Source organism: Simochromis diagramma, unplaced genomic scaffold (assembly GCF_900408965.1).
Source record: "Simochromis diagramma unplaced genomic scaffold, fSimDia1.1 OVJJ01000293.1, whole genome shotgun sequence".
Lineage (NCBI taxonomy): Eukaryota > Metazoa > Chordata > Actinopteri > Cichliformes > Cichlidae > Simochromis > Simochromis diagramma.
This window is the reverse complement of record NW_024386801.1, coordinates 14,388,424-14,409,454: the sequence shown is the minus strand read 5'-3', so window position 1 is coordinate 14,409,454 and position 21,031 is coordinate 14,388,424. Positions and strand designations below refer to the sequence as shown.

Below are 21,031 nucleotides of genomic sequence, written 5' to 3'. Positions count from 1 at the left end.
TTTGTTTTTATGTAGAAAAAAATTAAACAAACTCAGGCTGAAGATTACAGTCAGAAAATTTCGGGTATGCGCGCACTCACGTGTTCCTTTAAGCTAGAGTGGTGTCAGGTTTACTTTTTTCCCTCTAAATTGGTAAAAAAAAAAAAAAATACACGAGTACATTTAAAAAATGCGCCTTGAGGAACTATATGTGCGTTAATGCGTCGACATAAAGCCGATGTTCATTACGACCTCCATAGAAAACAAACCACTCTATCTAAGACATGTCATTATATTGGCGACATTATACAATATGCATAATATTAGAGCGGAGTAATATACGGCTGGGAGTAAGTCCCTGGTGTGCAACGAGAGGAAAAACACACAAACAAAAGCGTTAACTTGAGGTTTTGGCGATGCCGCCTACTGAGACCACCATTACGCATTGATTAGTTCCCCCCACAGTGAAGCAGCAGAGGAATTTCTGGGTGCAGATATAGGACCACTCCTCTCTCTGCATACGATTTTCTCTCCTCTCTCCACAGTCGGGGCTTGTTGGTGAGGAAGGGGGAGGATGGTCTTGCAGTCGACGAAAGGAACAGGAGTTTATTGAGGAGTAGCTGCAACGGGAGGAAAAGCCTGTGCACATGAGCCTTGCGGATGTCAAGAAGAGAAAAAAAGAAAGGCTCGCGCCTGGACAGATGACCGCTCTGTTGAAACACTGGCGCTTGAATTGTTTAACTTGTTGATGCAACGTTTTTCTACTGTTTCCCCCCCTTCTCGTCTGGGTGCAGTGACACATAGATGGGTGGCGGAATCGCAAGTATTCTCTTCCTATGATAGGTATTTATTGAACTCGCCGTGGATGCAGTTTAAAGAGAAACCTTCTTTAAGGTGGGTGTTTTTTCCCCTTTTCTCTTACTCTTTTTTTTCCTTTTTTTTTTTGCTGAGACCGGGGGTAAAAGAAGAAGAAACACGCCTGCTTTTATTGATGGATGATGATCGAAATCTAATTCATATTCTGCCGCAAAGTGGGCTTCCATAACTGAACAGTTACACTGTTGATAAGGCTGTGGAGAGTGATACTGCGCATAACACCATAGAGTATCAGTAAAAGTAAATGGGCTCATGCGTTTTCTTATCACATTCTGCTCCACAAGCCTATAACCGTCACTGTCCCTATCTGTTCTTCCTGCAGATGCAATTCATCTCCGAGCCGTAGCACTGTGATAACCGGAGCAGGGTCGTTTTAAAAAAGAAACTACAGGTCAGCATGGCAGCAGGTGTAGCGGCATGGCTTCCCTTCGCCCGAGCAGCGGCCATAGGATGGATGCCCGTGGCGAGCACCCCGATGCCCATGCCTCCTCAAGACAAGAGGAAAGCCCAGGACGGACTTATTATCCTCAACGTGAGTGGGACCAAGTTTCAAACGTGGCGAACCACTTTGGAGAGGTACCCGGACACTTTGCTGGGGAGCACGGAGAGAGACTTCTTTTTCCACGAGGAGACGAACGAATACTTTTTCGACCGCGACCCTGACATCTTCAGACACATCCTCAATTTCTACCGCACGGGGAAACTACACTATCCGCGCCAAGAATGCATATCCGCGTACGACGAGGAGCTCGCGTTCTTTGGTATTATTCCCGAGATCATCGGGGACTGCTGCTACGAGGAGTACAAAGACCGAAGGCGCGAAAACGCGGAGAGGCTTCAGGATGACGAGGAGATGGACATGAACAATGACGTCACGCCAGTCAACCTGACGTTCCGGGAGTACCTGTGGCGGGCTTTTGAAAACCCCCACACCAGCACCTTGGCTCTGGTCTTCTACTATGTCACGGGGTTCTTCATTGCCATATCAGTGATGGCCAACGTGGTGGAGACGGTTCCCTGTGGGTCTTTGCCCAACAGGTCAAAGGAGATTTCCTGTGGAGACCGTTACGCTCTAGCCTTTTTTTGTTTGGACACCGCGTGCGTCATGATCTTCACGGTCGAGTACCTCCTCCGATTAATCGCGGCGCCCAGCCGGTACAAGTTCATGAAAAGTGTGATGAGCGTCATCGACGTGGTCGCCATCATGCCTTACTACATCGGCCTGGTGATGACCGACAACGACCAGGTGAGCGGTGCTTTCGTCACCCTCAGAGTCTTCCGGGTTTTTCGGATTTTCAAGTTCTCCCGGCACTCCGCTGGGCTGCGCATCTTGGGCTACACCTTGAAGAGCTGCGCCTCCGAGCTGGGCTTCCTCCTCTTTTCGCTCACCATGGCCATCATTATCTTTGCCACGGTTATGTTTTATGCGGAGAAAGGCTCCACGGCCAGCAAGTTCACCAGTATCCCCGCAGCCTTTTGGTACACCATTGTCACCATGACAACACTGGGGTAGGTGGCTGCAAAAGTCCATTAAAAAACAAAAGAAACAAAAAAAAAAAAAAACCCTTCAAGCGCTCGAGACACACCACAACTCACCAGCTCGGCTTTGTTACTGTGTCGATAAACACACATAACATACAACAATGAAAAAATTCAAAATTAATATTACTGCAATAATACCAACAATTAAACAATTATTATGTAGTAGTGTTCTCAACGAGCACTTACAATTAGCTAGTAGATCTTAATTTGCATAAAAATATTTTAGAAAATTGTAGCTGGGCCACAGGTGTGGGTCATTGAACGTATTAATGCTCAGCCAATCAGAGAGCAGGAGCAGTGTGCTTTATAGAAGCTTCCGTGGTCGATTCGCTCCCCAATCAGCGAGCCTGCCCCTCACAAGCACCTCTTATCATTCTGAGGGTAAGCTACCGTCCCTGCCGGTTTCTGAGGGTCGTTACCGAATGCCTTTCCAAAGGTTACCGCAATGTCTTTAAAAAAGGCGCTTTTATTGTCGCGCTATAGGAGCAAACAAACTACAGCTCACTGACCACGCTCCCACATACCGCATTAACAGGCCAAATTAAAGGCAAAGCAACGTATAGGGGACACACACACACCTCTCCTCTCCCTGCACCGCCTCCTCTCCGCCTCTCATTCACCCTCTCTCCGTTTCAACAAGGTGCAGTAAATATTTGAATGCCAATTTCATGCTCGCGAACACCGCCGGTCGCAACCACGTGCTGATGTAGCATAGAATAATTAAACTCGGGTTGGACGATTACATCAAATTAATTTGTATTGATGAGCGCGCTCAGCTGCACTGTGTGGCTTGCTGTTATTATTATTATTGTTGTTGTTGTTATGAGCATTATTCCCAGTCTTCTTTGGTGATGCGCTTTCGCACCACCTCTGTGTGTTGCAAACTTTTGTCACCGTCGTTATGTTTGACCTGATGCCTGCTCGCATAACAAAACAAAAGGAAAAAAAATCAACAAAAAAGGTAATGCGGAGTTTAAGCAACGGGGGAATCGCAATCACACTAAAGGAAAAACACAACAACGTATACCGGTTGCTTCAGCACTCGCTGCTGCTGCTCGTATGAGGTTGAGCACAGCCGTTCAGCCAGTGTTAGTTCTCCTCTTCGCTGATGACACAGAAATTAGGGCCCGGGTTTTAATTTCAAAGTCACAACATCGCAAAGCAAACACTGCAAAAACAAATTGCCTCTGGCAGTGTGTACTTGTGTGTGTGTGCGTGTGTGTGTGTCTGCAGCAGTGTATAAGCTGGAGCTATGTAAGGCACAGTCCTGAGAACATTAAGTTCAAAATGCGTTCCTTCTTGTATTACTATCATTATTACTGTTGGTTTGAACTGACACAGGGATCTTCACATTGCGCACAACCTGATTTTGGGGGGGGTAAATAATCCCTCTTGTTTTTGTCTTCCTTCACATCTGCATTGATGCAGCCACTCAGCACCTGAGTACCCCTCAGCTCTGCAGGCAGCATATTTTGTTATTATTATCATTATTGTAATTGTTATATAATTAAACGGTGACATTTCCCTCTATCTGCGCTCATGCTGCGGGTGACACTGAGTTAGTGGATTTTCTGTCTTCTTAATGGCATACAACTCTTCCCTCTGTGCTCACTCAATATCAGTCGAACTACCGCTCACCCTCGAAATGACCAATGAGAGCATAATTAGTAATGGGCACGATCTGGTGATTGAAGCGGGCCACCTCGTACACAATGCTGCATCGGCCGTGCTTTCCATTTCGATTCAAAGCGCGGGTGAAGGATGACTTGTGTAAGAGGGTTCATTATTTATCTTTGGGGAGAAACAAAGATATTGCTGCATTCAGCTCGGAGTCTTTGTGTTGCTCAAGATGGATTTGAAAAAGATGTTTTTTGCCGCGAGAGAACAAAACTGAAATGTCCTTGGTAATGGGGACATCTTTGTCACTCCATTGTGATCCGTGACAGCCCGGCTGACAGATTCGCAACCTGAACCGAAGCCTTACAGTGCTGCAGAATGCTGCATAGTGGACCACTGCTGGAGAGGCTGAATACTCATCAGTGTAAGACAAAGTCAGCCCCTTCTCACGATCCATCCTTGTCTTTAAAGGCGTGCTTCTGAAAAAACACATCTCATACAAGCCTACAAACCAGAGTCATGTCTACTGATACAGCGATGGAAGAAAAGCATCTGCTATATTCTTCTCCAATCACCTTCAGATGCTTATCTGATCAGGGGAAATGAGGTATTCTGATGGTTTGTATCAGAGCTCAGCATGGAGAAAAATTGATCCACGTCTGACAAATAGGTATTTAGACCCATATGAATGGGGTTGTCTTTTCATTCGCTGGAAAATAAGCTATTTAGAGACTAGCGGGTGCACTACTGGCTGGAACCTCCATTTGAAGCCTTTGAAAGCATTTGATTTCATTCTGTTAGTCAATGATGCTTTATGCCTGCATGGTATCATGATGCCTTTCCACTACATATATTTTCAATTTCCCCTCACTTGCACCCCGTGGAAGTAAAGACTGTGGTGTGCGTTCTCTCCCCTGCTGATGGCCCATTGATTGTGCTTAAGCAGACGTGCAGACATTGGGAGAGCAGGGGCTCCTGTTCAGAGGCACTTGGCAGGCAGCCTGAATGAAAGGGAAGGGTGCCTGGAGACCAGCGGAGAATCAATAGCACTGTGCAGCTGCGTGTCATGCCTCTGTGTGTCTACTCCTCTGTGCCACCAAACACAGGACAAGACCCACTTATCCCTCCTTCTTTATTGAGCCTAATCTCTGTGGCTGCTTTCGGATATCCAACAAAGAGGAATCTGCTTCTGCCGTGAACTTCAAGAACTGGGTGTAAAATATGAGATTTTTATCTGCAGCTTTGCGGTATCTTTGATAACGGCACGCGAGTCTGAGGGTATAATTTAGTGTCTTGATTTAATATTGTTCATTTAAGCTGGTATTGCACTTTATTAGGCTGGAATCAGACATTGCAGTGTTTTCCTGCTCTTATTTTCTCTGGATGATCCACATGGTCAGGGTGAATTAGCTGCAGAGGGAGTTTTTGGTGCTTCAGATCTTTTAAGTGATTTAAGGTGTAATGGAGTGCACTGCTGAGAGCAGCTGTGAAAACGGTGGAAGCCAAGCGCAACCCACAGGGGAAGAGGAGTGGGGAGGACAGGGCTTAGTCTGGCGTAGGCTAAACCTAGACACGTTCCTCTGGACACTGGCAAACATTACCTTTGATAGACACGATAGGCTCGAGCTTCTGACTCAAACACGCAAGCCCACACACAGTTTCCATATATTGAAATGTACTCGTTGCCCGCCAAGATGCCTAGGAGGAATGGTCATTATAATTACTGATTTGTTGTGACATTTACTATGTAAATTGTCCTGCGGTGTAACAAATACGCGTGTACGCTGTAGTCACTCAACAGATGCAGAATTTATCACCATGCCGTTTGTCTGTGCTGCAGCTCCACCCACCAAATACAACCGGAACGGCTTGACAAGTGAGCCCTATAAACCTCTCAGGATAGGATTTATAAGACAGAGAAAGCAAGGTTAACAGACACGAGGGTCACTGTAGGGCCCATAAACCAGCAGAAGTATAACCATTATCATGCTTGCCAGTTCTGACACCTCAGCCCCCTGGCGATCGAAAACTACAACGCAAAGCATCAGCTTCACGGTTTAGCGTGGTGCAGAGAGCGAAGCTTTTTGAAGTCGAAACCCTTCACCGCATGTCAAATGTAATTGAAACGTGCAGGAACAATCTGGAGGGCCTTTTACTGTATCTGTACCCAAGAGATAACAAACGCATTCTTGATGATATAGTCCTCATGCGGTTGGATAAGTTGCCGTGCCCCTGGCAGCCAATGCAGAGAATTTTCACTCTTCTTTTTTCCTCTAATTCTTTTTTTTTTTTCCCCTTCTGAGCTCGGCAGTCAGCGAGAACATTTGGTGCGTTTGATTATGTAGCGCAATTGGTGTAATTTTTGTGTTCAGTAGAATAAATTACACCACTTGCCATTGTGTATGTTATGCACATTATGAAAATCAGCAATCCATTTTGAGCGACGTGATGTGGCGCCGTGTAAAACAGAAGTGGCTAATGTGAAATGTGTAGGCCGCCGTCAGCCTGTGGGCTCACGGCTGTCCTCCAGGTGCTTTATTGGGGAGGAGAGGTGACGCTAATACGAGGCTGGTATAATAGTCCTGAAGTGACAGGTGACTTAATGAGAGGAACCTGGCACTGAAATGTGTTCTGTGCGAGCTCCTTTCTGCCCATGCAAATGACTGCGAAATGGAGGAGTGGAAGCGAGGGGAGGGTACCAGGCAGCTTTCTTCAGAGGAGATTAAGATCATTGTGAAAGAAGGAATCCATAAAAAAAAGTGCTAAATTGAAAACACGCAAGCCCCTGCATTTTCTTTCTCCTCTTTGTTTGCTCAAACAGTTTCACTCTGGCAGTTAGAGATTTAAAAGGGTGCTTTGAAGGTTTGAAGTGGAATGATTGATTAAAATCTTAAGGCCATTCACATATTGCATATTTATTACATCATACTCCTGTGCTTTGAAAGGTAGATGTTTCTATTTGGTTATTTGGGTGTTAAATGAGTTTTCAATTATATATATTTCACTGAAAAAAAAAATCCAGCGTCAGAAAGAAAATGCATTTGCGGTCAGTCAACCCTGAACTGAAAAACAGATTATGGCCAGCTGGTAGGTTGATGTCAGGTTACTGTGTATGTGAACTGACTCTAAAAGCAGGCATGCGTCACTGCGGATGGTCAGATTGATAAATAATCTATATGGCAAGGACAAAATGGCTGTCCCCCCCCATTTGATTCGATTTCTTTGACAGCCCATCTTCGAGGCAGCCCCAATAACACTCATTCCACGAGGGGGGATTTTCATTAATTCACTTTCAATGTGCTGCGTTAAGCAGGGAAATCGACTAGCATGTTCTGCACTTGGGCCTTGGTAAGGCAGTGCGAGGATGTAAAATATGGCACCAGTGTCTTTTTTTTTTCTTTCCTTTTTGCCACTCCTCAGCATTTCTTCTTTTGTATTGTGAGCAACGTACGAGATTAATGGAATTTTTCAGAACAAGATTAAAGTTGCACCGTATGAATGCGGCATCATTGCATTAGGAAATAAGGAGATATGTGAGAAAAAAAAAACATCACCTAGATTCCATTGTTGCTAGAAAGCATTTGTTATGCCTTATTCCACTCCCACCCGATCTTAACAGCCAAGTAACCCCGATCCAGCCTGAGTGAATGAATGAAACGAGGAAATATCGCCTGTTATGTGATTGTGTATGATCTTGAAATTTGATATGTTGTAAAAAGACATCGGATGTGTATATGTGCCACAAGATCAGAGGATCAAACAGTTTGCAAATGATAAATCCAAGCCCAACAGCTATTTCCCTCTGTGGTGCTGCATGGCTTATTTACATACTCAGCATTTACATACAGATGAAAATGGCTTGTCTGCCATGCAGACGCACATAATGCCTCCTCATCACTTTGTTGAAACGTACAACGTACTCTAAATAGATTCTTAGGTTTAATCATATATTTTACAAAGAGCTTAGCATTAGATCAATTCAGTTATCATATCAAGATCAATAAAAATGTATTCAGCACAACACACAGAGGGTGTGCAATGCATTATTATTGCCATAATCCCAGAATCACCCATATCAATTAGAGGCCTTTCATTATAAAGGTGGTAATATTCACGGAGGTAATATATGTAGCAGAGGACCACTTGTCATGATTTATGAGGCTAATATATTTTCTGAGGATATCTTCACCATCTCCGACGTTGCTCATTTATTTTTTTCAGTTCTTTATTAATAAAATAACTACACGTGCGCTAAAGTGCGAGACAATTTTAATGATAAACAAGAAAATAATATTGCGCGACTTTTATGAACCAGCAAAGCGACTGCCATGTGCAAGCACAGCAATAAAGGAACAGCCGGCCTGTGCGTTATTGATCCTGCTGATGATGATGTATTGATACACTAGACGAGGTAGTTTTACTTTTTGTGTGTGTGTTGTCATATTCTGTTGTGTTTCTTTGCAGCATCGTTTGCTTGTGTTTGAAGAAAGATATGACCCATATATGTTCTTAATGAGCAACCTTGACAGGAGCTGGTTACAGCAAACAACTACTGAGTGGAAGCAGTTTTCTTATTTGACACTGTCCTCCGAATAACAGTGACAGCATCGATAATTTCAGCAAGTAGCACTAAAAAAGTGAGAGAACGTTTTTTTTTTTGTTTTGTGTTTTTTACTGCAATCATTTAGGTACCTTACCAAAATAGTTATTTTTACCTGAGCTGAGTGCTTATTTAACATAATCATGATTCAGAGCTAATCAAGTGATTCTTGCCAATCAACCAAACCATGCTTTAAGTGTAGCGTCGTTGCTTGCTACACCAAAACTGTTCACACATTGCACAGACCCCTTTTTATAGCTACAAGAACAGCAACTAAAAAGTTTCCCTGGAGAAAAACAGCGAGTACCACTTACTTGTTTAAAATTTCATGGTGTGGGTTTCACCATGAGGTCAACAAACTCATTATCAGCTCAATATGGTGTTGAAACAACAAAGGAATTAATTGGTATGAGCCACATGGTCACATTAACATTGCGGAGGGGAAAAAAAAGTCACTGATAATAAACTGTTGAGTTTTACATATGCAAGCCAATGCCCTTGCACTTATTACCTTTGTGTAGCTCTCAAACTAATCAGCATACAAAGTACAAGCTGTGTTTGTTTTCATGGTGAGCTGCAACATTTTTAATGCCCACTGTTCCTATGTGAACACTGCACAGCGCCCATATTGGCATGCAACATGGAGTAGTTTGAGGGAGAAAATGTCACCTTTTTTTATTTCTTAAATTTTTAGATGCCACCGTCACTACAATAAATGTGGAACTAGCAATCATCAAATTGCTTTTTCAAGACCGAACCAGCCCTCGCACCCTTCTTGACCTCAAAATCCGACGTCGCAGCACGGGCGTGGGGCGGAAGAGTTTCGCAGACGATGGCAACGATAGGCTCGCCCGTCTCTGTGAGGAGCTTGGGAGAAATGTGTTGCTCTTTGCACCCACTATTTCTCTCGAGCGTTGGGGACAGCGCAGCAAACATAATATCTTGAAATGGTGCCAGCTTTTGTAATGCCAGAGTGCGAATCTCCCTCCCCCTGACATTTGTCTCTTTATCAGAAATACCCCTCAGCTAACGAGCCTACATCTGTGGTCAGCAGAGATTCGGAGATTATAGCTAACAGCAACAATCAGTCTGTTGCGTGAATGAAACAGAAACAAAAAAAGGATTCAAAGTCGCGCGTGCTTTTTCTGACACTTCATTTGAAGAGCGATAGGATTTCACTGTAGATAAGGTTTTAAAAAGAAAGCGGTTCTGGTTTTAAAGCCTCTCAGCAAAACATTAACTAGGCTGAAATGAGAGAAGCACATTACCTTGACACCTACCCCAGTTTTTAAAGTATCTACTTTTAAAAGCTACACGGCATATAGTCATTTGGCTGTGTCAGACTTTTATTGTACAGCAGTATGTTATGTTAACGCCATTTAATGCCATGCGTTTTGCAAAAAAGCTGAAATCAATATGGACTTTCATGTTCCCCAAACAAACGTAAGGCAGGGTTTTCATGAGTTTTTCGAGAAAACAACAAGACTTTGACGCTAGCACATTAATGGAAACTTTGTTTACAGCCATCCGTAATACCTGAACGCCTGCAGATTCGGGCGAAGTCGTGAATATTGATTCTGCCCGTTTGTCAGCCTGAACGTTTCTTTCAGCGCTTGTGAATCAACACGTTATTTCATCAGAACTGAGGAATCTTGTGCCAGTTTACGCCGCCAAGATGCCACAATAAAAGCTCCTCGTGATCAATACTGATCCGGCTTGAATGAAATCCACAGTGTTCTCTGTAAGAAAAAAAGAAAGAAAACAGAGCTGTGCAAAGCTCACGAGTTTGGCTTTGAATCGAGCTGCCCATGCTAGCCACTGTTAACCCAGTTTCATTGTTGAGTCTTTGCCACAGGCTCCATAGATTATTAGTTTCTGTATGCAGCATGAATGATAAGAGGCTATGTCCCATTTCAGTTTAGGTATAAAGAGCTTCCTCCTGTCTGCCTGGCAGGGAGGTCCTGCTGAGATGAGGGATGTCAGCCTGTCACCCTGACACATGGCAGCTGTTTCCTGCCTGCCCCAGCTACTATAAATAGCTAAATATATCACCTAATGTAGGCCATTTGGTCAAACAGAAACTAAACAGGGCATGAGCTCTGGGTCTATATGTTTCCCTTTCACCTCAAACGAATTTCTCATGCACGGTGGTGTCACCAAATCTTCACCGTTTTATCCTTCTGTGACTATCTCCTTCCTGTCCAACGTGGATTGATGACATATTAGGTTGCGATTTTGCAGCGCCATCACTTTACGTCAGGTTTGGAGCTTCAGCTGAGCGAATGCACGCTCAAAAATCTTTAAAGAACAATTGTGTACAGGTTTCATTAGTATTCTTCTATAATTTTAACATTTTGATGAGATATTGTAGAGATAAAATCCTGACGCAGTAAATAAAGGCAGTCTGAACGATCCCGGCACAATAGGCCTGCAATAAGGATCAGCTTGTGACTATTATAGTGTTTCATTGTGTGATTATTATTTTTTTAATGTCTCAGAAAGGTGTTGTTTTAGCTCATTAACATTTCAGTCACACACACAATGCTGCGACACAATTAAATTACCACAAACTACGGTCTGCAGAAAGAGTGTTAAATCAACTCTTTGCTGTCACATTCTCGAGAACCGAGCATTAAATCTTCACAGAGGGAACCGGCGATGCTGGTTCATTGTGCCCACCCACCGTAAACTCAGAGCAGCTACACGACCGGCGGAAAGCAGCACATATCAGTGTCAGTCTCTTGTGTGTATTGAGCGTAATTTACTGTCCCACTGTGATAAAGCATAGTATTTTCCTTCCAGGTTTCTGTATAAACAGCTAGAAGCAGAAGTTGTTTAAGCCAATTTACTGGCATAGCTTCATGAATGGCAAAGCTGATCTGTAAGTCAGCGCGCCACTTTAGTCACATCTACAGTTGCGAGTAAAAGTTTGGGAATTGGCTTTAAAATTAATCTGCTTTTGCTGTGAATTCTGATCATTTTTTTTCACAACACAAAAAACACAGTCCAACTGAACTAATGACACACAAACTGTTTAATGAACACAATGAAGAATTGCAGTGAAAGGAAGTGCATCGTGGCCAAAAGCTTTGGCAGAGGCACCACTGCCACAATCAAAATCTTTCTTTTGTTTGCCACTAAAAGATTTTGTTGAAACTTATAAAAACTCTTATGATTGCTCCTCACTATATCAGAGAAATAACAAAAAAATATAAAACTTTAGTAGCAAAGTGCATGAAAAACAACATTTGTACCACCCCAACAAAAATAAAACTCTCGTGCACCACTGTATTTCTGCAAGAAATTACTTTTGAAAGGTGTTCCAAAAAAAGGAAATGACATTGGAATTGTGTGTTGCAAGCTCATCCCTACATTTATTTTCTAGCACATGTATGGAGGGATTTGAAATCTAATACAGAAATCCATGAACTGTTTCAAAAATGGACTTTCCCATTACTTTACCAGGGGGAAGGATTAGAAAAGTGCAGGAGCACCTTGTGGACCTAATGGACCTTAAGGATGAGCGAGTGTATTTTTAATTAAGATATTTTTGACTTATTATTTGATTTATTCTCGTCTTTTTTATAGAGCAAACACTTTATTTTATTGTGTGTGTGAACCGCTGACCAACACTGATGCATTTCCTTCAGGATCAATAAAGTTTTATGATGAAATGAAAAGAAAAATAGCTGCAATGTCCAGATATGAGCGTCCTGACATGCTACTGTAAAACGGTGACATTACTTAACACCAGCATGTTGGTACTGCAGGTTTGAGCACGTAGTCTGTTCAAAGCAACCATATGTTTGACTACAGCCTCACAGTGCTTGTGTTGCTGTAGAAGTATTCCAATTTTTGTAATTCAATTACACCCTGTTACTTTGTTTTGTTAAAATATATAACTCTATAACTATTCAATACTAAGACCCCTTAATTTTCTCAAATATCACACTGAAGGAGTTTCACGTCTGATTGCTTTGACATCAGTGTTACAGGATATCTTGTTAGAGAAATGTATTCAGCTGTATTTTCTCTGGCTATCTCCTTGATTAATTCACATTTTACTGAATCACTGTGCTGAGCATTACTTAAAGCACCCATGCGGGATGTCTGTGTTCCCCTGATAATGTGTCACCTGCTACAGCACAGAACAACTTGGGGCGAATTCATCGACTTCTGGAGAAAGAAATCGGCGGTGAAAGTGATCGTTGATCGTTGTCTGCCCAAAAAACTGATTATTGCCCAGTTAATATCAAGTCCACAGATGCATACCCATCTATCACTTGGATGTGTCTAATGAATGATTTTTGGGCAGTGAGTCAGAGAAAACACTGTCGGTTAGAGGTGCGTGAGCACAGCGGCTTAGGCTGACACTTTTTGCTTAACTGGGTGCATTATGTTATCCATATAATAGATAGAATTATACAGATCTTTTGAAAAGGACGACTTTGTGTTATCCTCTGAACATGTAGTTCAAACAAAGTATTTCTGTGTAGAAGAACAGAGTACTTCTTAATCATTGGGGGGGGGAAAAAGCTTGATTCTTAGCCCACAGTTTAAGCCCCTATTTTAGTGATTACATGCCTCACAGGGGACGCTAGGCAGAAAACTAATAAGGTCAAACAAGGCAGACATATTAAAGGTCCAAAAAGAGAGAGGGAGAGAAATTCCAATCCTATCTTGCCTATCAGTGCCTTCTGATGTTTTGCTGGTTGGATTTCTTGGATGTAAAAACAACAATACTCGAAAGCGCTATTTGAAAAGGGATAGACGGTAGCTACTGTAGATTGTTCTGCTTGTCTGGGTGTTACTGCAGTGTGGGTCCAGCTCCCATCTAGAGGATTTCCTGCCTGTGAATCTTGTTGCAGGTGTCCTACACAGGAGTATCTCAGTTAAGGACTGCATTTCCATGTGGGGGATTTTCATCTTTTTTTTTTTCCTTTTTCAAAGGTATTAGTGGGAAATCGTAAACAGTTGATGATTATTTGTATTTTCCTCTTAGCCAATTGTCTGTAATCCCACGAAGGAGCTTAAGAGTTAGATTTCTGGCATACACTCTCTTATCTTTACACAACCAACACAGACAAATGGAAAGTATCTCATTTTGACTGAGGCCAAAAGGCAAAGTGAGTTGTGCAGAGGAAAAAAAAGCTGCCCAGATAGTTAACCTTAATAAAGGCAGACACTGCAGTCAATTTCAGAACCAGCTCAGCCTTATTTAATTGCACACATATGCGTCTCACAGTATTTTCACTGGCAATGTATTATATGGTGAAATCTGCGGTACAGTTAGACTGTCCTCTGGAGGTCGCAGGACAATCATACAAGAGCTTTCACGTAAACTGATCCAGCATCAAAGTGTCAGATGTGACATTCAGTAACCTCCAAAGGAAACACTGTCTCATTTTGAATCCAAAAATTCAATTTTACATGGATTTAACTGCAGTTTCTTTCCCCGAGATTTTTGCGCACATATGTCAGAGACAGAAAACAAGCTGCGCTGCTGTTGTTTCAACTCCCATCGTCTTTTCTATGAAATGGCATCCATCAAAGTTAATGGGCTGTAATCATCACCACAAATACACTGTCACACGTTCCACTGCTCGCTCCTGAGTATTCAACTCCCAGTCAATGGGATGTAAAGAGTGACAAGCAAGAGGAACACAATTTCCCATATCATTAACGGCTCCGAGTGAGAATTGGAAAAGAATCCACCCACCGCCCCCAAAAAAGTTTTGCCTATTCTTCAGATTTAGATTCCGTTTGCTCAACCTCTTCTGGGACTGCAGAGGAGAAACATTTATTAGATGCATATGTGACAAACAGTCAATACCACTGACGCTGTTTTTCAGGCACCCATCCACATTGTCATGTGGTGAAATAATTCTTATTAAAGTATGTCACTTGTTACTGACAGATCTGCTGCGTGCTAGATAGATTAATTTCCCAAGAAGCCAACTCTGCCAGCTTCCAATCAGAGTTCAGCGCATCCTGTAGATCTACTTATCTCCAGGCAGTATGCTGCTGGACTGATCATACATCATACAGGTTTATACACACACACACACTACTCTTTCAGTGCCTGCTATGGCAGAGCTCCAAGAAGAGCGTCCCTCCTGTATTTGCGTGTTTGATAGGATGGTTTAGCTAAAGCATCCCCAGAAGACAATTTGTAGACCTCAACAGATGGAGAAGTCCAATTAGAAAGTGGGAAAAATGAGAGATGAATGTCCCTGCTCTTTCTCTCCCGGGACAGACAGCTTTTCTTTCAGCACAGGTATTAAAACCAACACGTGTCGGAGGGAAAACATCACAAAAAAAAAGAGAAATAAAGGATAACAAGGCTGGGATTTGATTTCTTAACATGACACAGTCGAAAAAGAAGCCACCGAATATGATACAGTTTGCTCGCGCCACATCTACAATATGTATAAATGTCTCCTTATGTTGTCTGATTCTTCAAGGGCAAACATCTCACATAGCAATTGCCTTGCCATTAGCCAAGACCAAAAAAAGGAGAAAGAATGAAAAAGTGCTTAAATATAGCAACCCCCCCTGGGATAGTAGAAGGAAGGGCGTGCGGTGGTGTGATTAAAACGAATAACCTTCATTCAGTCACGTTTGTTAACGGTACATTTGAATGTGCTGTCTGTGGTAGGGGCCAAAGCTGTGCCTTTATCTGCCTTGTCCTCCAAGTTTGAACATCATTATTCACCAGGAAGCTCGTCCTCAGCGCTGGCAAAGATGCCGAAGTTATAAATAATGGGAGTTGTGTCATCAAGCACGCGTTGGGCCTAGGTCGGTTTAATTCAGGCTTTTAGCCACCCCTGCTGTGAATGCAGACATCCCAATAAACCTGTTGATGACTGATAGATTGTGTGGATGCAAGACCAATTTTCGCTGGCAAAATGACCTTTTGCTTGTGTTGTTGTTGTCGCCACGGCCCTCGAGTTATTACTTTTCATGTCATTTTTTGATTTGACAGGAGAAGTCTCGAGGAGTGAAATGGAAAAAGTAATGATGTCCCCATGTGCGTGATGTAGCGTGGTGCAGGTGGGGCGATGGTAGATAGGGCCGCAGCTAGTAGCTCTGCTCTGCCCGGGGGCCAGTCTGCAGCTGTTAGGAGAGCTGCAGCTCTTCCCAATTCTTCCCTGCAGGTTCTCGCTGCTTCCTTGGTACTCGCTGTTATCTGGGCTCGCTGCTGTCGCTGGTCTGGCTGCCGTCCACACTCTCTGGGAGAGAGCGCGCTCAGTACATTTTTACGCTTCGCCACTCTTTCCGTCTCATTCCAGCCTCGGCTATTCCTCTCACTTTTACTGTGAGATTTTGAAGTGTCCCTTTGAACTGGCGACTGCTCCTATATTTATATATACATATATAATTTTTAACAGCTGTATTTTTCTACCTTGATATTTATTTCAAAGACAATGCTCCATTGGCACAGGCCATTTACGCCCTGAGTACTGTAACTACTTACAAAGCATCCTGAATGTATGTATAGTCTTGTGTATACAGGAAGTGAACCGATATATGAGAGGCTGCAGCTGTTTGGTGCAAAAAGCTGATACAGACAATTTAAAGTTGCAGCTCAAACAGAATACAGAACTTTTTTTAAAAGCCTGAGGACAATTGATTCTCTTCCTCGACACGTATTATCCTGCAACTTTTTTCATGTTATTTATTTATTTTGCCTACCTTCAGTCTTTTTCTTTTAACCATTTGTTATGACGTTAACATGCCCGCAGCTAAAGACCAAAATTCATTTTTCGACTTGATTCATGAGTAACCCTTTAAGCCAGTCCATTGGTTAGCTTATCTGGAGCTTTTAACGCCACAATTTTCATCATTTGTCATAACGATGAATCAATTGACACGTCAGCTGACTACTTTGGATGTCAGCTTCTCAAATGGGCAGCTTTTATTTGTCTTCTGTAATTGGAAATCGAATAACCTTTGAGTTTGAAATGGTGGATCGCGACATCACCTTCAGCTCTGCTATATTGTGACGGGCATTTCCAATTTGTTTTTTTAATTCAATAGTTTAAACAGCTGCTGAATTAATGGCCTACTCATTTTTGTATTACATGTGCAGTTGTGAGGCATTCGACGGGCGACTGTTTCATAAAACCTTTCAAACCCCATTCTACTCTGGCTTTATCTTATAGTACAGATAACACTGATGACACTGCTGTGACATAGTCAGGGGTTATATATACACCAGATAAACCTCCTTTGAGATCCACAGAAAAAATTACACAGCTGTTTTTACAAGTAGCTCTCCTCCTTATAAAACTGATCTTTATCTGGAAAATTGATGGAGTACCCTTATGTCATCTAAAACCCCCAAAAACACCCCCCCTACCCTTTTAAGTGATGAATTGATACATAATGAAACTTGTAAATGCAGACCTAAAGGGACAAATAGCCCAAAAAAGAGCTATACATCTTTACATCTGCCTGGTGACGCTGTACTCTCCTGTTAAATGAGCAGATTTTTTTAGATAACGTAGCTTATGAATGCACACTCTGCAAAGTCAGGGCAAAAGGGGCCATTTGGTGGAGGAAGCTGATATCCAGCGGCTGCTCTGCGTGGAATCGCACATCAAAGTTAATCTTGTGCCGTCTGCTCTGGCGGCGCCGCGGAGCACTAATCTGCTGTCAGCGTGATGAGGCTCCTGGACCAGTTCCCCTTTCCAACACAGAGGCACTAATCCACAAGACCTTTCACGTTTTTTTTCTCCGCTTCATCACCTGACCAGACAACAAAGGTCACAAGGTTCCCTTTGAAATCTCGTCTGGTCAATACTAGCTGAGCATCGCCACTGGTTTTGGTGTTTATTGTGTTTCAGTTTAAGAAAAGCTGGTTTTGGTGCATTTTGCCTTTAAGAGCCACATCTTACTTTGAAGTGTACTTTTTTTTTCTACTTTAGACTGGAAAAAACACAAGTATTAATGCGGCGAATGCCATGAACACAGCAACCGCTGTCATTACTGCTAGTTTTTCCTTAATTGATCATCTTAAGAAATTCAGTTTTCACCTTTAACCCTGCCTCCGGCATTTAGATTCCAGAGGTGAGGTAACTTGGTGCCAGTTCAATGAAAGCTTTCGGCGTTCAAGAAAATGCCACTGCTCTTTTGCCAGCATTCAGATTAACCTACGATGAATACAGAACGAGTTCATTAGCATAATCGCTTGAGTGTCTGATGATTTCATTTTTATTATCACGTTCCCTTATAATCCATAGCTCTGTCGCCCCTTCGTGCTTTCAGCCCAGTCTTTCATGTTCCTTTGCCCTCCCCATTCAGTCACGAAGGAGTGTAATTGCATTATCAAAGTATTATACCGACGTTGTGGAATATATTTTTAGCCCTTGGCTTTCTGGAATGATGTAAGGTGGATGGGCAGAAATATAAACATGCAATGACAAATTAAGATTCTGAGCAATGTTTGAGTTGGCTTACCTTGGTTTCATCATGTCCAGACTGATTAAAGCATCTCTCAGGCCTCGCTTTAATAGCCACAAATCATAATTCTCATATTTACACGGTGGCATGCTATTTTTCTTGGTCCAGGTCAACACTCAACCCTCTTAAAACTTTTAATAATACAAAACAGCCTTTCATTTAGTTATCAAAAGCGATTGGCACAAGGAAATGGTTGTAATTATGACCATAAGGAGCTCAAGTGGGCCTAGAGGTGACTCGGCATATACAGTAATGGGGGGAAAAGGGCGCTTTTTTGCATAGTACTGCGCTTGTTTCTCAAGTGTCAGCAGGTGGAGACTGGAGACTGGAGAGGAGCAGAAGAAAAGAAAAATGTCAAGCAGGGCTGTGCTAGCACTGCATGATAATAGAAAAGGAGGAGAAAAAGAAAGTGAATGAAGCGTTTCATCTCCAACTCATAGTTAGAGGCAGGCAGGTCCAGGCAGAGGAAGGGTGAGTCAAAGTCAGGAGCGGAAGAGCGGTAAAGAGGAAAGCTTTTTATCATCCCTGACTCTTAAGAAGATCTCCCAAATGAGAGAGGGCGTGCATGCTAATGTCAAAGCCGCGGTGATAACTAGCTGCCTGGTTTTGCAGGGTGAGGGTTAAGCTGGGATTTGCAGGGCTGAGGGAATACATGTTTGATATGTGAGCGAGAGAGAGAGCTGAGGTGCCTTTGCCAGAGCCATACGTGAGGGATTATTTTATATGGTTTATCTGTGTCTTCGTGGTTGGAAGAGAGGAATTTTGCCACTCTTTATTAGGTCTGTGTGGTTCCTGAGACTCTGAGGTGAACATTCAGCTGGAGGATCAAAGTTATATAGACACTGCAGCACCACAAAAGCTTTCATTTACTATGCGTTAACACTGACTGGCACGCAGCCACACATTCTTGCTCCCACAAACTTCACATCCCAACCTTTGGCTCCACTCGTCAGCTTTCACAAATCTGCAGAGACCGGATCTCAGCTGGGTTGTGAAAATCATAAAAAATGATCTCGCGCATCTGCTCCACACTTCTTTTTTTTAAATTTGATTTTTTTTCCCTGCATTTCAGCAAACAGCCAGAACAATGCAGCCTTTGCATTACTGCCTACAGAGACTGCGACAGGCACCTATCACAAAGTTGTCCTTCCCTGTAGCTATTGTTTGCAGTTACTCATACCTGAGCACCCTGTTTTTCCTACCGCATGCATAACACCAGGCAGTGCGGTCCTCTGGTCCTCCCCTATCTGTGCTTCCTTCTCCCCATTATGTTGTGTAGTTCTGCCAGCCTCTCCTTCATTCCCTTATCACCTGCAGTGAAAATCTAGCGGGCTAATCCCAGTGCCTGTGGGATTCCCCTCTCTATAATGATGTATATCTGAGGGATAGCATCAGAGCAGAGTCCTATCAGCCCACACACTCTTAATCCCATCAGTCTTTGGTGTCCAAACCCAGGAGAGGGAGCATTTTGAATGTTGTGCTCCCGGCCTCTTGCCAGAGATGCGGTGCAGAACATCAGGAATGATATGTTGTGTTCAGGGATCATGCTGGAGATCATGTTCATTTATTGTGTGTCAGACTGTTGAACCCTTGTGGTGTGTCTCCCAGCATTGCAGTGGTACATACTGTAGGTGTGCTAGCGTGTATTGAGTGCGAGCCTCCAAAGATTGTGCCAGTCTATCTGGCAATTACAAAGATTTAATTTGTACTGTTTTGCAGTCTGTTCGTGGTGGAAATAGATAAATACAAAATGTCCTTAATATTTTTAATTTATTTTAAACACGAAACAGATGCACATTTGGTGCATCAATAATATAAATTTATGAGCGCGAGAGAGAGGGAGTTTTCTTTCATTCTGCTACCTTCACTTGCCCTTGTATATCTGTACATACAAGAATGTATATCCAGCTTCGATTTTCTTACTACATGGTCAGATTTACTACCTACTGGCACATAAAAGAATGGCCGACTGGTCAGCTCATTTGTGTTTTTAGAAACAAACATTTTATGAAGGCTCTTAATATGACATAAGCACCCTTACAACCTCTCAGTAACCCATGAATCTTGCAGTCTTCACAAATACAATGTCAGAGAATCTATATCCTCTTGTCACTCATGTTCATATGCCTTGTATGACATCCAGGCAGTGTAATCTATTTTCCTCAAATTCTCGATTCGTAGTTCATAGTATGATAGAGTTCTGGAGGAAAATTACTTTTTTCTTTTTGTTGTGGGGGGTGGGTGGGTGGGTAACATCTATTATTTAACTGTCAGCACGGATGAATATTGTGCTCTTTCAGCCTCATGGAGAAGGTACAGAGAGCAGTATTGTTGTGCAGCATTGCTCCATTTGCTCCTTGTCATGACTTGTAAAAGAAATGGAGACTGTTTCAACTGGTCAGGCTAATATCTGGAACAGTCTGTGTTAAGTCCTTAGAGAAGATTTTAACGTTGCGTCCACTCTGACAGTTTAATCTCTGTGGTACATTTCACAGCACTGCCCACAAGAGATGTCTTCACTTCAAGAGCGCCTAATACTTCCTGACCTTGCCACTGTCCCGTTGTCCCCGCACAGTTTTATTGCCTCTCGCCGTCATTATCAGCTTCTGATTGGTACAGTCGGTGACAGTATCAGAGTTTCACTATAATTGACAGGATTTGGTCTCACAGGTTTGGAGGGCTTGTCTGCACTGTAGAAACCACTGAACTGTGAAACGGAGCCAGTGAATTACCTCTGGAAGCATGATGGGGAGTCGGTGCGCCATGAGATGTTCGGTGAAGGTCAAACAGAAAATTGTGCATTCCCAGAATGATCAAAGACGTGTTGAGGAGACTTGACTCACAATGCACGGTGGGAGTTTACCAGTCTAAGAAAATGTAGAGTAAAAGTGGCTCACCTGCACATAATTGCTTGATAAAAGTCCTTTTTTTATAATATATGAAAGCCTTGTT

At 42.8% G+C, this 21,031-nt stretch overlaps 1 protein-coding gene across 2 annotated transcripts in view; it reads left to right on the top strand.

Annotated features, from left to right (window-relative positions):
• Nucleotides 1–465: 465 nt before the first annotated feature.
• Nucleotides 466–21,031, top strand: part of kcnd2 (potassium voltage-gated channel, Shal-related subfamily, member 2) — a 30,586-nt gene continuing 10,020 nt past the window's right edge. For both annotated transcript variants that reach the window (XM_040026041.1, XM_040026040.1), the window contains exons 1-2: nucleotides 466–873; nucleotides 1,178–2,364. In XM_040026041.1, coding sequence (XP_039881975.1) covers nucleotides 1,253–2,364 — 1,112 coding nt within the window. In that variant the 5' untranslated portion in view covers nucleotides 466–873; nucleotides 1,178–1,252. The remainder of the gene's footprint in view (nucleotides 874–1,177; nucleotides 2,365–21,031) is intronic.